The sequence below is a fragment of the Penaeus japonicus genome, unplaced genomic scaffold (assembly GCF_977035675.1).
Source record: "Penaeus japonicus unplaced genomic scaffold, GWHDUDI00000001_assembly GWHDUDI00000007, whole genome shotgun sequence".
Taxonomy (NCBI): domain Eukaryota; kingdom Metazoa; phylum Arthropoda; class Malacostraca; order Decapoda; family Penaeidae; genus Penaeus; species Penaeus japonicus.
Window position 1 is genome coordinate 36064850 of NW_028234409.1, and position 15000 is coordinate 36079849.

General features: G+C 53.0%; 1 protein-coding gene across 4 annotated transcripts in view; it reads left to right on the top strand.

Moving 5' to 3' along the window:
- LOC122254600 (fibroblast growth factor receptor 3) overlaps positions 1-15000 on the top strand; it is a 102869-nt gene that overhangs the window by 64412 nt on the left and 23457 nt on the right. For all 4 annotated transcript variants that reach the window (XM_043018380.2, XM_043018363.2, XM_086538711.1 and 1 more), the window contains exon 2: positions 8342-8680. In XM_043018380.2, the coding sequence (XP_042874314.1) occupies positions 8587-8680 (94 nt within the window). In that variant the 5' untranslated portion in view covers positions 8342-8586. The remainder of the gene's footprint in view (positions 1-8341; positions 8681-15000) is intronic.

Sequence of the window (15000 nt, forward strand, 5' to 3'; positions counted from 1 at the left end):
TTTCTTTGATCCCTTGTTGTATATCTACTTTCCCCCCCCCCCCCCTTCCTCCTCCCCGTCCCCTTTCCCCTTCCCCTTCCCCTTTCCTATTCCCTTCCCTTTCCCCTCCCCTTTCCATCCATCCATCCATCCGCCCTTCCCCCTTTCCTCCGCCCTTCCCCCTCCCCTTTCCATCCATCCATCCGCCCTTCCCCCCTTCCCCCTCCCCTTTCCATCCATCCATCCATCCGCCCTTCCCCCCTCCCCTTCCTCCTCCCCTTCCCCCTCCCCTTTCCATCCATCCCCCCTTCCCCCTCCCCTTTCCCTTCCCCTTCCCCCTTTCCCCTCCCTCCTCCCCTTCCCTCTTTCCTCCTCCCTTCTCCCTTTCCTCCTCCCTTCCCCCTTTCCTCCTCCCTTCCCCCCTTCCCCCTCCCCTTTCCACCCACCCACCCTAGCGCCGTCCAAAGCAAGCTAGGTCAAGAGGCAGGCTGGTATGGGGTCACGCCAGCTGCAGGATCGCGAACCATCTGGACGCGGAGGTTACATACATGGGCATGGTAGCGCCGGGACCACGGCGGGACGGGGGCGATGCGGAGGGACGGGAGATGGGGGGAGGGGGAAGGGGAAGGGGGAAGAGTGAGAAATAGAGAGGAGGAGTGAGAGAGGGAGAGAAAGAAAGAGAGAGAGAGAGAAAGAGAGAGAGAGAGAAAGAAAGAGAGAGAGAGAGAAAGAGAGAGAGAGAGGAAGATTTGGAACATTCGAGTCGTCTTTACATATATATGTGTATATGTATATGTGTATATATAATATATGAAAATAAATCTATATTATATATATATATATATTTAAATATATATATATATATATATAATATATATTTTGTTGTATGTGAGTGTATGTTATGTGTATTGGTATGTGTATGTGTATGTGTGTTTGGTATAGTATATGTATGTGTTTGTATGTGTAATTTATTGTATGGTTGTTATGTTATGTTATGTGTATTTAAGCTATGGTATGTGTGTGTGTGTGTGTGTGTGTGTGTGTGTGTGTATTTATATATAGCATTATCGTAAGAGAGAGAATGCGGCTCAAACAGTTAAAGGTTAGCAGGGGGTCATCCACATGGGTAATTCGTAAGGGTCATTTGCACTGTTGATCACGACTTCCCTTGACCCTTATCGGTAATGATGTAGACAAAAATACATACATATTTTTCCTACGGCATGTTTTGGCATCTCTGCAGGCGTTCCTCTTCGATTATTGCGTAGATAATCGGTCGTAAATTCTATCTAAATGAAAAAAAATAGGTTTGGAAACATGCACGCGAGGCACAGTTGTTTGTTTAAAGCATTGGCTAAAAGGTTATAGGATGTTTAAAGCATTGGTTGGCTAAAAGGTTATAGGATTTCACTTCGCTTGGATGGCATTTGTTGATCGAACGAAGAAGGGATTGGAAGAGAAAGGGAGAATCATTAAAAAAAAAAGTTATGAGTTTTATATTTATTTATTTATTTATTTATTTATTTCTCATCTTCTTCCCCCGTGCTCCGCTCTTACGCACCAAAAACAAAAAAACAGTCAAACTAAAACACGCGCTACCACTCCTCCTCCCCCCCCTCCCCCCTTCCAAAGTGAGTCCTCCGGAAGTGGGGGATTAGTCGCAGGTCCCAAGGGGGGGTGGGGGGAGGGGGGAGATGGCCGCGTGGTGGCTGGGCTCTATTAGCACTTCTGTCACGCCCTGTCTTTGCAAGGAGCTACGAGGTCAAGATGGCACGACACGCAGCACTTGAAGTAGATGTTTGGTCCATGCATTAAATATTTATAGTATATTTGTGTATAATAAGCATACCTAAAAATATATAAATAGATTATATATATAGATAATAATATAAAGAATATATATATACATACATACATACATACATACATACATACTCACACACGCATACATACATACATACATACACTTACACATATATATACATATACATATACATATACATATACATTTATATTCTTATTTATATGTATGTTTATATATTTCATATATTTATATATATATATATATATATATATATATATATATATATATGTGTGTGTGTGTGTGTGTGTGTGTGTGTGTGTATGTATTTAGATATATATACTTATACGAATATGTATTATATACTTATATTTCTATATGAGAGAGAGAGAGAGTGAGAAAGTGTGAGGCGAGCCCATTACCAGACGGTCGTTACTGCTTAGTTGATAACCTCCTCCTTAATCGCGGCGCAGGAGACAGATGATGCCGCCGAGGGGGCGCGGGCCGGGTGCAAGGCAAGGCTGGACTTCATCCAGGACATGCATTAAACCCAAACTTCCGCGCCGAGGTTCGGTGGGCATAGGGAGCGGAGGCCCGGGATGTGTGTTGCGGGGCTGGCCTCCTCTCCTCTCCCCTTCCCTCTTTCCCTTCCCCCCCTTCCCTTCTCCCTTCCCCCCTTCCCTTCTCCCCCTCCCCCCCCTTAGGACTGACCCTACTCTATTTCGGGAGCCCCCAATCACGGTCGGGAAGGTCCGGAAGTAGGGTCAAGTTAAGGGATTCGGTCGACCAATGGGAGGCCTAGGGTGGCCGCGTGGTGGGCGGGGCTTTGGATGTTAGGAATTGGAAGGTTGGTGGGGTTTGGGAGGGATGGAGGCAGAGGAGACGGAGTGGGGATGGGTAGGGCTAACGGTTTCTCAATGACACATGGCACTTGTTGGGTCTTAGTGTACCCAGAAATACCATCGGAGGAGGTTGTGTGTGTGTGTGTGCGGGTGAGAGCAAACGAGAGGCTGCGGGCAAGTGAGCACGGGAGGAGGGAGCGCGGAAAATCCCCCTTTTCGTACCGCGGATTCGTCTGGAGGTGTGGTGTTTTGTGTGGTCGTGGCAAATAGAAAATTAATAAATATATATATATATATTGAGTCACGGTTTGCGACAGTGAAATTATTAACGAGCTAGTGGAAGGGAGTTGTTTTTTTGTGTTGAGGAAAACGCAGCTCAGCTCCGAGCGTCTTAACCGCCTCGACTCTCGGTGGGCGAAACAGCGAAGAGAAATATCGGTGCACGTGGTCGTCGATGTTTGTCTATCGCCGTTTCTGAAAGAAAGTGAACCGACGCTACTCGCTAGAACGAACACGCGGCGAAGGCAGAGTGAGAGTAGGCCGCTTCGCTCGCTTAATTAGGAGTTCATTTCGACAATTTTGTAGAGATAGGAAAGGAGTGAGAGGAAAGTATTTTATCGGGAAGGCAAGGCTCTTTCGACCATATCCGAGAACGTAGATTTTTGGTGTGGTTGTCTTCTTGTGCAGGATATTGTGGCTGTCGAAAGAGTTATCAGGGAAGTTCTGAAGTTCTCAAGATATTGATAACTGTTATCCATCAGGAATACGCATCGACATAGAACCAAATAAATATGCTAATGAGTTGCTGCCAAATTTTTGCAATTAATTATTGTTAACAAACCCCGTAAAACCATCCTTTCGACAGTGTCTTGAAACTTGATTATGTAAGGGACGTCTGCTAAGTCTGTGCTTCGTGGCTTTCTGCACGGGACTCACGGAAGACAACAATCAAAACAAAATGAAGAGATCCCTCCCCTGAGGACCCCCCCCCCCCACCCCACCGAATCTCGACACCATGCAATTGCACGCTGGGGTCGGGCAATTAAACGCGAGAGCAGCGCCGAGGCGGGGAGGGGTAGAGGAGGGGCGGGGATTACATAGAGATGTGCGCATTAATCGCGCGCCCACCTGATGATGCCGCCGTCTCAAACGTAATAGTTTCAAATGTGGGTGATTACTGAGCGTCGTGCTTGATTTGCGCGGCGGAGCATCGTTCATTTTTCGTATTGTTTTCATTTTGCTGTCTCTTTCTCTCTTTCTCTCTCTCTTTCTCTCTCTCTTTCTCTCTCTCTTTCTTTTCCTCTTATCTTTCTCACTCTCAGGCTCTTCTCTCTCTCTTCCACTTTCACTCTTTTCTCTCTTCTCTCATCACATCAACCACTCTGATCTTCCATCTCTCTCTCAAACAACAAGCACAACACACTCTCTCTCACCTCTCTCCTCTCTCTCACACTCCCACACCCAACCCCTCTCTCTCTCCAACACCTCCCCACCCTCTCTCCATTTCTCTCCACACCATACAACCAAACCCCCATACACCTCACAACCAACAGCCCCCAACAACACCGCTCACCCCATTCACCCACAATCAACAACAAACCAACCACACATCCACCAACACTCTGACGACCACAACCCACACCCACACACCCCCACACCACCACCCCCACACCCACACAACCCAACCAACCCCACAACAATTCCCCAAACCCTACACAACTCTAAGCAACACATACAATCATACAACATACCACGCACCTTCCATACCAACGAACACTCCAACCCTAACAACCCACCATCTTCCCACCGACCCACACCCAACAACCCATACTAACAACCCACACACCACCACACTAACACGAAAGGCTCTTCTTCGTTTCTCTCCCCCACATCACACCCCACACAACCTTCTGGCAACATACTCTCTCTCTTCACCACCACAACTCTCTCACTCTCCAAACAAAATACCTTACACACACACGCTCTTCTCTCTCACCCTCTTCTCACACTTCCCACTTCACTCTCTCACACACCACACACACAACACCACACACACCACACACACACAATACTCTCTCTCTTTCTCGAACTATTAAAAACACTCTCACGCCATGGTGGGTTTTGGGTTGGTTCCCCTGAATTTGAGCGGAAGATCCTATTATGCCAGGGAAGCCGAAACGAGTTGTAGGCAGTGAGAAAGTTTGTAGGGTGAAATGCTGCTGTGTGAACAGGAAAAGACGGGGAGGGGGGAAGAAAGAAACTTTTATGAAAATCGTTTTGTAAAGTTGTAAATGATAAATACCGAGATATTAAATGGTTTTCTGGGATTTTGATATAATAAAAGGTTTGTACATTGTAAGTACTGTCTGTTTTATACATAGAAAGATAATCATAGATCGATCGGCTTTTTGAGTGAACTGAGGTCGTGGGTTAGTTTCTCTGCTTGTCTCACGCCGACGTGCGAAGAGCGGACGAAAATAAAGGAAAGAAAAGATGCGGGCTCACAAACCGTGGGCTTGTCGCGGGGGCGCAGTTTGACGCCAGTCGCAGTTGTTAAGTGTAGTGCAGCCAGTAAAGTTTGGTTTTTGAGCAGTTGTTATGTTTTTTTTTGCAGTGTTTATCGCTGACGTCGCCAGTGTTCTTTTATTGTTAGAGCCTTCTAGCTTGCGATGCTTCTTTGGCGAAGGCGAGGGCGAAGGCTGTGATCTCGTTTACTTGTCCCCGGCCAGGTTGTCTCTGCTTGTTGCTTGCTTGTTTGGTTGTTTTCCTGCTGGTCTTTGCGGAAGGACAGGGTCGGCTAGTTGCGGGTGCGTGTTTCCCTTTCCGCCTGGGATTGGAAGCGAGGTCGCTAGTGTGTTGGAAGAACTGAATTGCTTCTCCACAAGTTAATATCTCATAGTGCAGTCGCAGGTAATTCCGTCTCATTATTATTATTATTTTTTTTTCATTTGAGTAGCTGCTCATCTTATTTGTTTTTCATTTAAGTATCAACATATCTTATTTTGTTTTTCCATTTCTCTGTCTTCCAACCGCAATCTTCCCAAGCGCATTTGTGTATCAAGTCGATACGAGCTCGTACATAGCTCGTGCGCGTCCCCCAACTTGACGGGTGGGTTTCTTTCCCCTTCCCCTTCCACTCTCCCTCCCCCATCCCCTTCCCCCTCTCCCTCTCCCTCTTCCTCTTCCTCTCCCTCGCCCACTCCCCCCTAAAAGTGTCTAGGCTTGTAGCCCCGTGTACTCCGCGGAAGAGAACAGGATTCGGGTAATGGGATTCGCTTGTAGGTATTCGTGTTATTGGGAGGGAAATGTGCTGTTTACCATAGAGGAATGTTGTCTATATAATGGTCGTGTGTCGCCGGCGCCAGGCTTGTGTGTCACGATTTCGTTCTCCACTTTTGACGGGTGTCGTTTTGTGTGATGTAACTGACGTTTACATGTTCTCAGGGAGTGTTCTTTGGATGTTCGTTTTGTAGTTGTTTTTTATTGATTGAGTTTGTAATTAGTGGGATTTGTAGACTGGTTTTTTAGAGACTGTGGTAAAGGTTTTAGGGGTAATTCTTCGTTGGCGTTTGTAATTCTCTGCTAGTTTCCTAGTTATTAGTGAGCATTGCACAAAATTAGTGATAAACGACAAATAAAAAAGAATAACGGACAGAAACAGCCACACTAAGAAGAGCCAAATTCGATAAAAAGAAATATACGTTTTGATTAAATTCTTGACTTTTCCGAGAGATGGATGAACAGAATGCGAGGTCAAGTACAACCAACACGCATGTATCCGAAAAGACGCACCCGAGCCTGGTTGCAAATGTGGCAAAGCCTCCCCTTAATGAAAGCCCCTGCCTTTGCTTTGCCAACCAGCCGCCGATATATCATCCCCGAAGTTCCACCTCCTAGCGCCCACATCCGCCCATACATACCCGGAATGAGCTTCCATGTGAGCGAGCGAGAGCAAGGGGTCTTGGGAAATGATCATTTTTTGCTCATTCGGGAATCTCAGAGTGGTGATGCATCGGCGGGGCACGAGAGGGGTCGAAAGGGAAATGGCTCCCCGTTGTGGAATGACTCGTATTTGTATATTTAAGTTTGTTGTTGTTATTGTTGTTAGCATTGTTATCATCACCATCTCCGTTTGTTTCCCATGCGAGGAGAGTTGGGTGGTCAAATTCGCCAATCTTTCTCATTCTTTCCGTAGGGAGCACTCCCTTCCTTCCTTCTTCCCTCCATCTCTTCCTCCTTTCCTCCGTCCCTCTCATACTCCTACCTCCTTCCTTCCCTTCGTCCCTCCCTTCCTCCTTCCCTCCCTCCCTCTCTCCTTCCTCCTTCCCTCTCTCCTTCCTCCTTCCCTCCCTCTCTCCTTCCCTCTCTCTCTCCTTCCCTCTCTCTCTCCCTTCTTCCTCCTCTCCCTCCCTTCTCCCTCCCTTCTTCCTCCTCTCCCTCCCTTCTCCCTCCCTTCTTCCTCCTCTCCCTCCCTCTCTCCTTCCCCTCCCTCCCTCCCTCCCTCCCTCCCTCTCACGCCCCCACGTTGCACAATGCACGCCACGGAGGGGGTTGCGGCGATCGCTCAAGAGAAGATAAATTGCGGGACTTTATAGCGCCCCGAACGCAACCTCCTCCTTCGCCTAATCGCAGGCCGACCACGGGACTCTGAGGCTTGGATGAGGGACTCGCGCCGAGGGGATGGCCGGGCGGAGGGCGGTGGAGGCTACCTACACCCTGGTGTCTGTGTTCTCTCTCTCTCTTATCTCTCTCTTTTCTCTTTTCTCTTTTCTCTTTTCTCTTTTCTCTTTTCTCTTTTCTTTCTCTTTTACGTTCTCTCTCTTTTCTCTCTTTTTTTCTCTCTTTATTTCTCTCGTTCTCTCTCTATCCCTCTCTCGCTCTTTTCTCCCTTCTCTCTCTCTCTCTCTCTCTCTCTCTCTCTCTCTCTCTCTCTCTCTCTCTCTCTCTCTCTCTCTCTCTCTCTCCCTCTCTCTCTCTCTCTCTCTCTTTATCTCTCTCTCTTTATCTCTCTCTTCTCTGTCTTCTCTCTCTTCTCTGTCTTCTCTGTCTTCTCTGTCTTCTCTGTCTTCTCAGTCTTCTCTCTCTCCCTCCCTCTCTCTCTCTCTCTCTCTCTCTCTCTCTCTCTCTCTCCCTCCCTCCCTCCCTCCCTCCCTCCCTCTCAAACGGCACGCTGATATCGGTTTCTCTGCATATTTCATGCGGTTTCTGAGAACCTTCCATTGCGCAGTTGTTTTTTGTGTAGCCCGGGTCGTGGATACGGCGATAGGTAAGGTCGTGCATGTACGACCCAAGTTGCACGACCAAGTGTCCGTGCGGTTGCATGCGCGCGGGATGCCAGAAAGCATGGCGTGGACCACGGGCTTGTGCTTGCACGTTGACACAGTGACAACATAGGGATGCGTCGAGGTTGCCACCGCGAACGGGCGTGGGGGGAGAGGGGTGGGGGTGGGGAAAGGTACCACGGCCGTGACCGGGAGACCTGCGTTAAAGATTTATGCCTTTGCGTTCCTTAATCTTGGCTGGCGATGCCCAGGCCCGGTCGCGACGCCGTAATTTGACGGTTTACGACCGTAGCTCTGCCAGAGGACGAGCCGCTCTCACATTAGGGCTCGGGCGTAAATTATGATAACTGGTCGTATCGGCGGCCAGATTACACCCCCGCCGTGCCAAAGGGCGGCTGATATTAATTCGAATTTCTCTTCTTCCTTTCCCCCTCCAGGAGACCTGTGAGCGCCTCGGAGACCTGGCGGCGGTGATGGTGGCCGGGAGGCGGCGCTGAGGAGGAGGACGACCACGACGACCGACGACCACGACCCACGACCGACGACCGACACAGGAACCGTCGGCGCGGATTCGGTGGGCGCAGCGAGCGGCGGGGGCGCAGCACCCTCAGCTCGGCCCCCCAGGCACAAGGGGGTGGGACGACGAGCCTCAGCGAGCGAGCGAGCGACCGAGCAAGGCAGCATGGCGGAGCTCGGCAGTAGAAGGCGGCGGTGCCTCTTCGCCGCGACGGTCCTGCTGTTGGCGGGGAGCGTGGCGTCCTTGCCCGCCAGGAACGGTGAGTGTTCTGTGACGTCATTGGGAGATGTGAGGGTTGGTGTGTGTCGCGAGAGATGTATGACGTCATTGGGAGATGTGATGGTTGATGTGTGTCGCGAGAGATGTATGACGTCATTGGGAGATGTGAGGGTTGGTGTGTGTCGCGAGAGATGTATGACGTCATTGGGAGATGTGACGGTTGATGTGTGTCCCGAGAGATCTGTGACGTCATAAGGAGATGTGACGGTTGATCTGTGCCGAGAGAACAATGGCTTCTTGCAACAAAGTCCTTTCGGCCGGTTAGGTCATCGGGTATCTGATCCCAGGAGACAGCGTCGGGGGAGATCCAGAAAGCCGTCCAGATCTCTCTTGTGGTTCCGTATCTAATCTTCTCTTGTGGTTCCGTATCTAATCTTTTCTTGTGGTTCCATATCTAATCTTCTCTCGTGGTTCCATATTTAATCTTTTCTTGTGGTTCCATATCTAATCTTTTTTCGTGGTTCCACGTCTAATCTTTTCTCGTGTCGCATTATTATTAACGATGAGTCACAAGGCATAAAAAAATCCCCCCCCCCCCCGTTTCTCTTCGAGCGCAAATATTCGCGGATAAGTATCTACTGTGCGATTGAAGTCTCCTCCTCCTCGCAGGAAAAACTGGAACGGACAGTTATGTTTATGTTTTGGCTTTTCTTTTCTTTTCTTTTCTGTAGGATCGGTAGACATTGGGCGGACGAGCGGGTGTATATATGGCGAGAGAGATAGGGGCGGGAGGTGCTTGTGCTGCAAGAATTGCAAATAGCCGCATATTTGTACGTGAGTGGGAGGGAGAGAGAAGAGAAGAGAAGAGAAGAGAAGAGAAGAGAAGAGAAGAGAAGAGAGAAAAGAGAGAGAAAGAGAGAGAGAGAGAGGTAGAGAGGTAGAGACAGAGAGAGTGTATGTGTGTGTGTATGTGTATGTGCGTGCGTGTGCGTCTGTGTGTTTTGTAGGGGAACGTGGATGTTGCCCGGATGAGTGGCACTTGAATGGTCGTTGCCTGACACTCTTGACCGATCACCAGGTTGCCCCACTCACGCCCACACCCGCGCCCACGTTATATGCCCACCATCTTAACCCACGCCCACCGAGCCCACGCTTCACGCCCACGTTGTTCGGCCGCACTCGCGATGCATTTCCCTCTCAGTGTACCTTTTTTATTATCATTATAATTCGCCCGTGTTCGGATCCTATGATGAGGCATCCCCTGTCTTCTCATCTCCTCCTCATCTAGCCATCGCTTTCCCACTCCCCCTACCCCTACCCCTACCCCCTCCTCCCTCGCCTCACCTGTGCGTGCGCTTGCCCCTTTTACCCTTTGATTGCCCACCACCTGCCCCTTTCAGCCCTCGACTATCCTGCCCCTTTCCTTGTATACCTTTTTGACTCCTGGTGACTCTGTCTCTCCCCCAAAACGACTCCTTGGCTGTAACCCCCTACCCCTTCCTCCCCCCCCCTCCCCCCCTGGCTTTCAGATCTTTCTTCTAAGACGCGCTAGAAATTCCTGATTGCCTTTGTCTAAGGGTCTTGTTTATTCTGCTGTTGTTCACTGTAGCTGACATCCCTTAGATTTATTTATTTACTGGCTTTTTTTTTTTTACTTGCACGTGTCTCGGGCCTTATGGCTTCCCGCCTCCTATCCTCCCTAGCCAGTCCTCATGCGTCCCTTCTACTATTCCTGCCTCCCTTCCTTTTTACATCCCCTCTTCTTCCTACCCCCTGCTCCTTCCCTTTTATTTCTCCTCCTCCTCTTCCTCCTATCCCACTCCTTCCCTTTTATTTCTCCTCCTCTTCCTTCCTACCCCGCTCCTTACCTTTTATTTCTCCTCCTCCTCCTCCCTACCCCGCTCCTTCCCTTTTATTTCTCCTCCTCCTCCTCCTACCCCGCTCCATACCTTTTATTTCTCCTCCTCCTCCTACCCCCCCCCCCCCGCTCCTTCCTTTTTATTTCTCCTCCTGCCCCCTTCCCTCTGCTCCTCCTCCCTCCCCCCTCCTCCCCCTACCTTCTCTTGCCCCTCTACCCCTTCACACAAGGTCACCACCTACTGGATAACGACGCCTGGACACCCCCCTCACCCCCTCACCCCCACCCCCTCGTAAAGGAGCCCCGATCGCAGATTAGCCGATAAGATCGCTAAACATTATTTAGGGAACACAATGCTGCTGCCTGCGAGTGCGAGTAGAGGAAAGATGGGTTGTTTGGGTTTTACTGTTTTACTCTCCCCTCTCCTCTCTTCTCCTCTCCTCTCCTCACCCCCTCTTCTCTCTTCTTCTCTCCTCTCCTCTCCTCTCCTCTCCTCTCCTCTCCTCTCACCCCCTCTTCTCTCTTCTTCTCTCCTCTCCTCTCCTCTCCTCTCCTCTCATCCCCTCTTCTCTCTTCTTCTCTCCTCTCCTCTCCTCTCCATCTCTATCTCTTTTCTTTCTTTCTTTCTCTTTCTCAATGTGACCCCCCTCCCCCTCCCCCCATTTGTTTCTCTCCTCGTGGCTGGGTGGCAACGCAACCACGTTCTTTTGTCGCCAACGGGTAGGGTATCTACATGCCCACAGACGTTCATGGGTGTGTGCGCACGTAACGAATTTACTTACTAAGTTCTTCGTAACACTTTCTTTCTTTCTTTCCTTCTTTCTTTTTCTCTCTCTCTCTTTCTCTCTCTCTCTCTCTCTCTCTCTCTCTCTCTCTCTCTCTCTCTCTCTCTCTCTCTCTCTCTCTCTCTCTCTCTCTCTCTCTCTCTCTCTCTCTCTCTCTCAAATGTAAATAGATGTTGCTTCCCGTAAGCGGAGGAAGAGCCGTGGCTAGTGAGGTGGCGAGGGAGGGCGGCAGAGGATGAGTGATGGCCAGAGCTCGGGATGTGAGGCATCGTGTGCTGGGCTCACGGAGGAGGAGGAGGAGGAGGAGGAGGAGGAGGAGGAGGAGGAGGAGGAGGAGGAGGGAAGGAGAGAGGAAGGAGGAGGGAGGATTAGGCAAGAGGAGGAGGAGGAGGAGGACAGTGTTTTCTTTTTTGGGAGAGGGGGAGGGGGGGGGAGGGAGGGGGGGGGAGGGGGGGGGATGGAGGGGAGGGGAGGATTGAGGGGATGGGAAGGGAGGAGGGGGAGGGTGAGGGGAGGATGGAGGGCGGGCCCAGGATAGAGGGATGCAGTTGGCATGAGGGATGGGGGAGGAATGGATAGGGGGGGGGCTGGGAGGAGGTTGGGGGAATTGGGATTGGGAGGAGGAATGGGGGGGGATGATCGGATTTATTGAATGAGGGGGGGAGGAGGAGAGGAATATTGGCGGATGGAGGAGGTGGGGGGGGGGAATGGAGGGGGGAGGGAGTGGGGGAGGGGGAGGAGGGAGGGGGATGGGGATGGGCGCGAGCGGGGAGTGAGGGGGAGGGGAAGGGCGGGGGGGAGGGCGGGGGAGGGCGTAGGGATGGATGGAATGGATTAGGGGGGGGCGATTGGGCGGGGGGGAGGATGGGGGACGGGGATGGATGGGAGGAGGAGGAATGGGATGGAGGAGGGAAATGGGGGGGAATGAAGGGAGGATTGAGGGAGGAGGGGTGGGGATAGGATATGGATGGATGGATTGGGGATTTGGAGGGGCGATGGGGATAGGGAGGGGAAGAGAATGGAGGGGGGGGTGGAGGGTGGGGGGGGAGGAGTGAGGGGGGGGGAGTGGGGGAGCGGGGGGAGCGTTTGGGGGGGGGGAGGGGGGGGGGTATTGGGGGGAGGTGGGGGGTAGGGGAGAGGGGTGGAGGGGAGGAAGGAGGGGGGGGGAGGATGGGGGGGAGGGGGGGGGGGAGGAGGGGGGGGAGGGTGGGGGGGGGGGGGAGGAGGGGGGGAGGAGGAGGTGGGGGGAGGGGGGGAGGTGGAGGAGGGGGGAGGGGGGGGGGAGGATGGGTGGGGGGAGAGGAGGGGAAGGGGGGGGGGGGGAGGAGGGGAGGGGGGAGGGCGAGGGGGAGGGGGGATGGGGTGGGAGAGGGTGGGGGGAGGGAGGGAGGGGGGGATGGAGGGGGGGGGGGAGGAATGGGGGAGGGAGGGAGCGATTGGAGGGGAGGGCGGGGATGGATGGGAATTGGGGGGAGGGGAGGGGATATGGAGGGGAGGGGGGGAGGGGAGGGGGGAGGGGGAGGAGGAGGGGGGGGATGAGGGAATAAGGAGGGGAAGGGCCCGCGGGGGGTGGAAGGGGGGAGGAGGGGTGGGAGTCGAGGATGGGGGGGGGAGGAGGATGGGGGAGGATGGATCGGAGGATTGGGGAGGAGCCGAGGGGAAGGAGGGAGGGTGGGAGGGAAGGGGGAGGGCGAGGGCGGGGGGGAGGATTGGGATAGTAGACGGGGGGGGCGAGGGGATGGGGGAGGGGGGGGAAGGGGAGAGGAAGGGTTGGGAGGAGGAGGGGGTGGAGGAGGATGCGGGGGAGGGGGAATGATGGAGGGGGATTGGAGGAGGAGGGAGGATGGAAGGTGAGGCGGATGGGAGGGGGGGGGGGGGATAGAGGGGAAGGGGGAAGGGATTAAAATGGAGGGGAGATGGAAGGGGATTGGAGAGTGGGGATGAGGGGGGGGGGGGGAGGTGGGATGGGGAGAGGGAGGGGATGGGATGGGATGGGGGCGTGAGGAATTAGGGGGGGATGGCGGGAGGAAGGGGGATGATTAGGGTAAGATGAGGAGGATTGGATGGGAGGGCGAGGAGGGCGACGGGGAGGAGGAGGAGCGAGGGATTCGGGGATTTAGGGGCGGAAATGGACGGATTGGGATTTCGAAGGAGGGGGAGGGGTGAAGGGGAGGGAATGGTAAGGGAGGGTGCGAGGGGGGAGGATGAGGAAGGGGGGAGGGGAGAAGAGGGGGGTAGATTAGGGAGGATTATTGGAGAGGGGGGATGGAATTCTGGATGGGGGGAGTAGGGGAGGATATGGATAGGAAGGGGGATTGGGGGTGGGAGGAGGAGGGAGGAGGATGGAATTTGAGGGGAGGGGGTTGGGAGGAGGGATTCGGGCTGGAGGAAGGGAGGGGGAACGGAGGATGGAGGAGGGAGGGGTGAAGGATGACGGATGGGAGGATGGAGGGTGATAGGGGGAGGGGGAGGGGGGAGGCATGGATGGCTGGAATTCGGGGATGGATGGAGGAGGATTAAAATGAAATTGGAAGGGATGATTGATAGGAAGTTGTGGATTGGAAGAGGAGGGGGAATAGGAGGATTGGGGGATTAGGAAGAGGAGGAGGAGGAGGAGGAAGAGGAGGGGGGAGAAAAATAAGGAATGGAATAGGAGGTGATTGGGGGGATATTAGGAAGCCTGGAGGAGGAGGAGGGTAGGAGTAGAAGTGGAAGAGGAGGGGGAATGGGGGAGGGAAAGGGAGGGAATAGTTGGGAAGAAAAAGGGAAAGGATTGGATTGGGGAGTAGGAGGATTAGGAAGAGGAGGAGGAGTAGGAGTAGGAGTAGGAAGAGGAGGGGGAATAGGAGGATTGGGGGGAGGAGGAGTGGAGGGAGGGGAAGGGTCATCCATCACCCCTTGAACGCGGCATGCAATTTGCACCACATTCGAACTCCGCATGCGACGGCTCTGCCCTCCGTGCCCACCTCCGTGTTAGGCCTCGGCGTTTTCCGACGATGCAGCTGGCGACCGCGCCGGCGACGCTGACGTGTTCGTTTATGTAAGCGGCGCTGATGCGTGGCTACCAGGCTGATGGAGGGCCGCCCGGTCTCCCTTCACGCTCGCCCTTCACGCTCGCCCTTCATGCTCGCCCTCAAGCTTGACACTCCAGAAGTAGCTATTTCTATAAGGTTTAGAGTAAGCCTTTTTCACGCCCATGAGACGACGACGCCGCCGCCGCCACCGCCGCCGCCGCCACCTCCCCGGAGAGTGATACGGCCAAAGCGAAAGCGGATCAATTTGTCAGTTTAGCGGGCAGCTGACGGCGGCCCATTAGGGATAATTTGTCAGATCAGGGCTGGAGCATCAGTTAATTAGTCGGACGAGGATGTTATCCTGGATCAGACTGGGAGAGGTGGAGGAGGAGGAGTGGGAGGAGGAGGAGGAGGAGGAGGGAGAGGAGGTAGCAGTGTGGGGGGGAGGAAGGGCAAGGAAAGCAAAACCAGGAAGCAGAGGAGGAGCAGTGGGAGGAGGAGGCGAGGGGTAGAGCGGAGAAAGAGAAGGAGGTGCGGGAGATAGGAAGGAGGGGGAAGGGTAGAGAGGAGGGGGTGGGAAGGTGGGGGGGAGTGGGAAAGGAGGAGGAGGAGGAGGAGTGGAGGAGGAAGGCTGGAGTGGAAAGGAATCGGAAGGAAGGAGCAACAAAAGAGTGGGACAAGGAGGAGGGAGGAGATAGAGTGG